The 7,500-nt window shown below is 41.8% G+C and overlaps 1 protein-coding gene across 2 annotated transcripts in view; it reads left to right on the top strand.

The window, feature by feature from the left end:
* galnt9 (polypeptide N-acetylgalactosaminyltransferase 9) overlaps nucleotides 1-7,500 on the top strand; it is a 73,432-nt gene that overhangs the window by 52,929 nt on the left and 13,003 nt on the right. For both annotated transcript variants that reach the window (XM_017452365.3, XM_017452366.3), the window contains one exon: nucleotides 78-195. In XM_017452365.3, the coding sequence (XP_017307854.1) occupies nucleotides 78-195 (118 nt within the window). The remainder of the gene's footprint in view (nucleotides 1-77; nucleotides 196-7,500) is intronic.

Raw genomic sequence — 7,500 nt, 5'->3', positions numbered from 1 at the left:
ACAGCTGTTCTCTGTTAAAGAGGCTGATTAATCTCTGTCCCTGTCTCTGTCTCTCTCTCTCTCTCTGTGTTAATTAGGACTCCTGCGATGATTGGCTGCTCGTTCGTGGTGGATCGTGAGTATTTTGGAGAAATCGGCCTCCTGGATCCAGGCATGGAGGTTTACGGAGGAGAGAATATTGAACTGGGGATGAGGGTGAGTGGTGTTACACTCACGCCCCTTATTAAATCCATAACCTGTTCCTTTTCCTGTCGCATTTCCAATAGAACACATAGGAAGTGTGTGCGGGTTCTTCGCCTGTGAAGCTCGCTGGAGGTTTATAGTCGAATATGTTCATGTGATTAAAATTCCCTCAGAGCGGAGCAGGGGCGTGTTGGCACACACTGTCCTCATCGTAATTACAAATCAACGATCACATCAAACCGCCATTCGTTCATTCTACAAACACGATATTCAGCCAAATATCTAATCACATTCCTGCACTCGTCTCTTTTCTGGGGTTTAAATCTGAGGCTGCCTCGAGGGGGGACACGCTTTCTAAATTCATACGAGGAAATGTGTGGTGTAGCCCACAGCGTGAGGAAAAACACGTTCTGTAGATGTGGGTGAAATGGAGCATATACGTGACAGTGATGGATGTGAGTGGTGGATTTATGAGTGAAAAGATTGAAGGAAGAAGCATGGATGGATGAACAGATAAATGGGTAAAAGTATAGATGGATGGATCCATCCATCTAACAAAATAATGGATGGATGGATGGATATTATGTGGTGAATGGATGTGATTGGTGGATGGATGGATGAAAGAAGCATAGATGGATGGACACAGATAAATAGAAGGACAGTGGATGGATAGATGGACGGAAGTTATTTGCTGGAGGAATGGACGTATGGATGGACGGTTGGATGTGATTGGTGGATGGACGTGAAGGGTGGATAGATGGATAGAGACACACCCGTCTCGTCTACTTCTAAGACACGCCCACTGCTCTGTGGTTTGCAGACAGAACACAGCTGGAACTCCACATGAAAGCCTTAAATGTATCTGCTCCCAATAACTGACCCTTATGTCCATGCTCTGGGCCTGGACTGCTCCGCCATCGTGGTGTATTCGCTCTCCTGTTAAAACAACGAGGCTCCGGTGAGCTGTTAACTAGAAAGAAACAGAGAAACATACTCAGATATGATGTGAAATTAACCCTTACAGCACGGGGCCATAAATAATTCCTCTTATTGAACATGGCGTTGTTGTAAAATATGTAGATGTCGCCGAAAATACGTTTTATTATCCATCAACACAACAGACTCCAAAACTCATTTTCCTCTCAGATTTCATATCGATTACTGCTGCAGGAGTGTAATGAAGGCTGCAGGAGGTGAGTGAGTGACTTGGTTTAAAAAACGATCGCGAATGGAAATTATTTAGAGAGGAACATTGAAAATGAGATCTAGAACACTGCACAAATGCTAATGTACAGCGTTTGGGCTTTGACTACTGAATGTAATCAGTAGATCAGTGTATCATTAGCATTATATTTACTCTTTTTTTTTAATATATTCAGGACGGAGTCGGTCAATATTAACATTCTCCTGGGTGTGTTTTTTTTTTTTTAATGACTGTTACATAGCACTGACACTGGAGACTCCTTCCATAAACCATACGTGAACACATTTCTCCCCACTTCACCACATTATTTTTTAATCTGTTTATTATCAGTGGAGTGTCCGCCGTATAAATCCCTGTGAACGAGCCGTTGCTATAGAAACCATAACGTATCAGAACGAGAGCATTAATATAAACCTGCGCTACAGTCAGAGCTGCTGTTACAGAGAACTAATCACCACCTTCTGACCAATCAGGATCCAGATCTCAACAGCACCGTGATATACATGTATGAGTACTCGTTCATTCTCCTTCTTTGCACTATATTAAAGATATGTTTTTAGGGTTGTTTCTCTCAAATTATTCCAACCAGATGCATCAAATGAGAATAACCACAAATGTTTACAGCATTCATTCATCCTTAGTAACTGCCTGGTCAGGGTCACGGTGGTTTAAATTAGGCTACTAGTTTGTTTATATTATGGAAAATTGAACCAACTAAATCTGTTACGAAATATTGTGGACACGTACAAACAACAACAATAACTGTGTGAGTGAAAAAAAAAACAGTCTAGTTTATTTCCCTCTAGATGAGACCGGTCCTGTGATGTAGCTGAGGATAAGGAACTGTCACACACCATGCTGACACTCCTGACATTTCTATATCTACTGTACCATCCAGTTTAGGCCACGCCCACTTCGGGTTTAAATCCGAATGCAGCTACAGATGTAGATATTTGGAGAACTAAACAGATACAGATTTAGATTGGCACTGGGTATTACACTCTCTAACCCAGTGCTTGGACAGAATATAACAGAACATACACGTTTGGGTCACGTGTAGAACTCAGCACGACGAGTTGCTTTAACTACCCAAACATTCAGCATCTTCATGACTATCTAGAATCTAGGGATTTTAATGACATTTTAATTCGAAAATGTCAATTATTCTGGGATGTATTTAGTTATACACAGTAAATGTACTTGCTATAAGGCATGTGTTAATAATCCAGTTCATTTTAAATGCGAAAAATTTAAGTTGCACAGATGTTGAACTGAGAAATTGATTTCGTTCACCTCTCGCCTGTCAGTTGAGAATTCTCAGCGGTTTTGTTCCATCCAAGAACGCTGCAGAAGAAAAACCGAGCCAGATGCTGGAGTGTTATCATGTCCCAGCAGAAGAAATAAACCCAAACACCAGGTTCTAAAGGAATCCCAATGGTTCTACTGCTTATATCATAGCAAAATGACCCAACCCACTCAAACTAGCGTTTTTATAGTGTATGTTCCATAAATAAGATCTGAAACGGTGTTAAAGTGATTGTAAATCAGTTACATCACTTCAAAGATAGATTTCAAAGTGTGGTTTTCAAATTTGCATTCAACACCAAACTCCCTTTTACATTACATTTACAGTATGTGGCAGTCGCCCTTATCCAGAGAGACTTACATTTATACTACTGAGCATTAAGGGCCCTGCTCAAGGGCCCAATAGTGGTATAGCGTAGCAGTGCTGGGGCGTGAACTCCTGACCTTCTGATCAGTAACCCAGAGCCTTTAACCATCGAGCCTTTAACCACTAAGCCACTACTGCCCCACTGCCCCATTCTTGGTGCCATTTCCTCAGTGTTAAAACTCGGTGCATTATGGGTAATACAAATCATATAAGTAACATCTAATGAGGAAGGATTGCTAATGAGGATGTTCTAGTGTGACTTTTTAAAGCTGACCTTCTTGTAAGAACACCGCGTAGATTATGAGCTCCAGCGTTCGGGATGGAGTCGTGCACCGACACGGCAGGAACGACTGAAGGTGATGGATGTTAATTGGAAACAAATGACAGACAGAAAGTTCAGCAGCAGCATGTCTAAAGTTTAATTTGTGTTAAATATCTAAATAGAGGGAGATTAAAACCTCCACAACATTTGCTTAATTCCCACACTGATTGCACACTGGCTTATTTTAGGGTCTAAGCAGATGGTACCGGAACTGTAATGGCTTTTTTTTTTTTACTGCTGAAATGATATGAGCAGAACAGACCGTTAAGACCTGGAAACAGATTTGGTGGAACAATGGAGAATCTGCTTCCGACAAATGAGCTCTGATGGTGGAGTTTCATGTAGCTCTGATCATCATGCTGAAACAGGTGACATATACTGGTATAACTCTGTATTCTCTGTATAACTGTGCATGATTATAACACTAAAAGCACTTTATAGACCATTCGGGATGCAAAGTAGTGCTTGGACCCCGAAGATCGCTGCTTAAGGTAATCATGACGCCACCTCAAAATACCTACAATGACACAGATTTCAATCAACACCACATGTGCAGATAGACTGCATACTGTATATGTAGCTATTCATCTTTATCTTTATAGCTTGTTCACAAATTGTTGATACGGTGATGTTTTCTGTAAGGAGATATACACACCGACCTCCACTAATATTGGCACCCTTGGTAAATATGAGCAAAGAAAGCTGTGAAAAATTGTCTTTACTGTTTAACCTTTTGATCTTTTGTTAAAAAAAATTCATAAAAATACTCTGCTGTCATAGATATCAAACAATTACAAACACAACACAGGTTTATAAAAAAATATATATGTCTTTGTTAAATATAGGTGTGCAACAATTATTTTAGTCAGTACTTTGTGCTAGCTCCCTCTGCCAAGATAACAGCTCTGAGTCTTCTCCTATAACGCTGATGAGGTTGGAGAATACATGGCGAGGGATCTGAGAGCGTTCCTCCAGACAGAACCTCTCCAGATCCTTCACATTTCAGGTCCACGCTGGTGGACTCTCCTCTTCAGTTCACCCCACAGGTGTTCTATGGGGTTCGGGTCAGGGGACTGGGATGGTCAGGGCAGGAGCTTGATTTTGTGGTCAGTGAACCATTTCTGTGTTGATGTTGATGATGTTTTGGATCATCGTCCTGCTGGAAGATCCAACCACGGCCCATTTGAATCTTTCTGTCAGAGGCAGTCAGGTCTTCATTTAATATCTGTTGATATTTGATAGAGTCCATGATGCCATGTATCCTAACAAAATGTCCAGGTCCTCTGGCAGAAAAACAGCCCAAAACATTAAAGATCCACCTCCATATTTAACCGTGGACATGAGGGACTTTTCCATACGGCTACCTCTCTGTGTGCTCCAAAACCACCTCTGTGTTTATTACCAAAACGCTCTGTTCTGGTTTCATCTGACCATAGACCCCGATCCCGTTTGAAGTTCCAGTAGTGTCTGCACACTGAAGACGCTCCAGTTTGGCCTGCGTGTTACCTCATATTTATACCCCTGTGAAACAGGAAGTCATGGTCGAACAATATCCTGTTCCTACTCACCCAGATGTACTAAAAAAAAGTAAAATATCAATGGGAATACACTTCAAATATATTTTTCAGTCAGAGATAAAGCTGTAACTTTTTGTTAAGTTTTATGACGTCTTCAGAGTCGCAGAGGAGCTTATGATTTCTGTAGTTTCTCACTAACGTCACAAACCGCGTTGGTTTTGTTGTTGTTTTGTTTTGTCTTATTAACTTCACGAGAGAGAATAAGGAGAGGGCTGGTGAAGGAACGACGTATAACGTAATTGAGAACAGGAAATACCGCCTTAAATCTGACTATAGTTACATTTAACGTAACATTAAATAAAACTATAAACAGATCAAATGTATGACGTCATCCTTTAATAAATAAAAATTGTAATTGTGGACAAATCGCTGTGGTATAAAAGGAATAAAACACCTGGAGATGTGCTGTATTTTTACTGTAACACACACACACACAGTGTTTATTATTTACTCATCACACATTTAAATCAGATTGAAGTTTTGAACCTTTAATGCATGTATCACTCACGACACGCCCAGTTTAAATGTTCCACACGTTGCTGTTTGCACAGACTCAGTTTCAGAGAAACGGAATGAAGTTTGAAGAGGTTTTATTTGTTCGGAGATGTTATTATTGCACTCAGGAGATTCATTACAGCATCTAGCATTCTTCTGTACGGTACCGAATCTTCTCCCAGAGCCTTTCAGCTAAACATTCTCCCGGTAGAGGAATATCTCCATCAAGGACACTGGTTTATTTGTAGTTAGTGTGTGTGTGTGTGTGTGTGTGTGTGTGTGTGTGTGTGTGTGTGTGTGTGTGTGTGTGTGTGTGTGTGTGTGTGTGTGTGTGTGTGTGTGTGTGTGATCTAATGATGCACATGAAGTGCATTCAGTTTTACTTTTTTTTTTTAAACAGCAGTGAAGCACATCACACACACCTCACTGCCACAAAATGAAATTATTATTATTATTATTATTATTATAAATAATAATAATAATAATAATAATACAGATTAGATTCTTCTTCAGCAGAGGCAGCTTTGGAGTCTGAGCTTCAGAATTGATTAGACAGCCTTTAGGTGTTAGACTGAGACCGCTCCATGATGTCAGATACCCAGATAACACGTTTATTACCTGTAGTTAGACTGCAGTATGAAATTGTTGTAGTTAAACTCCTTCTAATTACTCATTAACGCGAATAAGATTTGTTCTGTCCACGTTCTGTCCTCCGGGTTTGTTATTTTTCCCCCTCGTCTTACAAAAGGAGATGAAGAAGCGCTTGGCATCACTCTGGGCATTTCTAAATTACTGAACTTCTTTTCACCTTTCGGAAGCTCGGGGGGAAGGAAAAACGCTGGCGGCGGTGGTTTTGATGCGCCGCATCCTGCAGGACTGCATGTGCACTGGAGCCTGAGGAACAAACACCCAGTGTGAGAGCGGCCTCAGTGTTTGATAATAAAAACTCGAATATAATCCAAATCAAAGCTCCGAGACGTTCCGTGGTGTGATTTCTCTAACTCGTTTCTAAACTGTTTGAATGATTACGGATCAGAAGAGTGTGTGTCTCGGATCCCACTACACGCTATATATCGCACTAAACGCAGCGGAAATGACGGATCACGGTGCCGAGCTAAACCACGAGCCCGGCCTCTGCAGGTCTTCACCTTAACCTCATTACCGTCCTTTTCTCTCGTCAATATCCACACTGTAAAACCGACTGCACGCGCTCCGTCAATACCCATGAAGCGCGCGTCTCTCACCGGACGAATAAATCCATTAGTCATGCTTAATGAAGCAGGAGGTATTTATCCCATCGATTGGTGCGTGTGTTTTTCTCTCTAATCACATCATCACAGGGTCAGAGAGAGTGCTGATAAATTATTCAGCCTCATAAATAACCACATCCTCGCACACAGCGCTGGCAATGAATCAGTAATCCAATCAGCGGTTAAAATAAAGAACATGTTATAGATCTCTGGTGGGAAGAGAAAGGAAAAGAGAAAGGATTTTATCTGTGATTTAAAGAAGGAAACGGAGGGGCACGGGGTGGCTCAGGGGTTAAGATGTGGGTTACTTATCGGAAGGTCGTGAGTTCAAACCCCAGCACTGCTAAGCTACCGCTGTTGGGCCCTTGAGCCAGATCCTTAACCCTCAACTGATCAGATAGATAAATGAGATAAATGTAACTCACTCTGGGTAAGGCCGTCCTCTGAATGCTGTGTTCTGTAGATTTTGGGGGAGTGAGTTCTGTACCTACGCCACCAGCAGTGGAGACTGAATTTATGGACACGGAGAAGTCCTAGGTTTGATGAGCGGAGGGAGCGTGTTGGTGTGCAAGTGTGCAGTAGGTCACATGGTATTGGGGCGCGAGACCGTTTGAGGCTTTGAAGGCGAGGAGCAGAAGTTTGAACGTAATGCGACAGGGGACAGGCAGACTGCAGCCCCGCCACAGTGGGAGTGATATGTCCGGAGTGTTTTGTACGGGTAACAGCGCGCGCCGCAGAGGTTTGAATGTATTGTAATTTGGTAATCAGCTTAGATGGGGGGCCGAAAAACAGACAAA

The sequence above is a fragment of the Ictalurus punctatus genome, chromosome 22 (genome assembly GCF_001660625.3).
Source record: "Ictalurus punctatus breed USDA103 chromosome 22, Coco_2.0, whole genome shotgun sequence".
Classification (NCBI taxonomy): domain Eukaryota; kingdom Metazoa; phylum Chordata; class Actinopteri; order Siluriformes; family Ictaluridae; genus Ictalurus; species Ictalurus punctatus.
The sequence above is the reverse complement of the archived record's forward strand: the minus strand, read 5'-3'. Positions and strand labels throughout refer to the sequence as shown.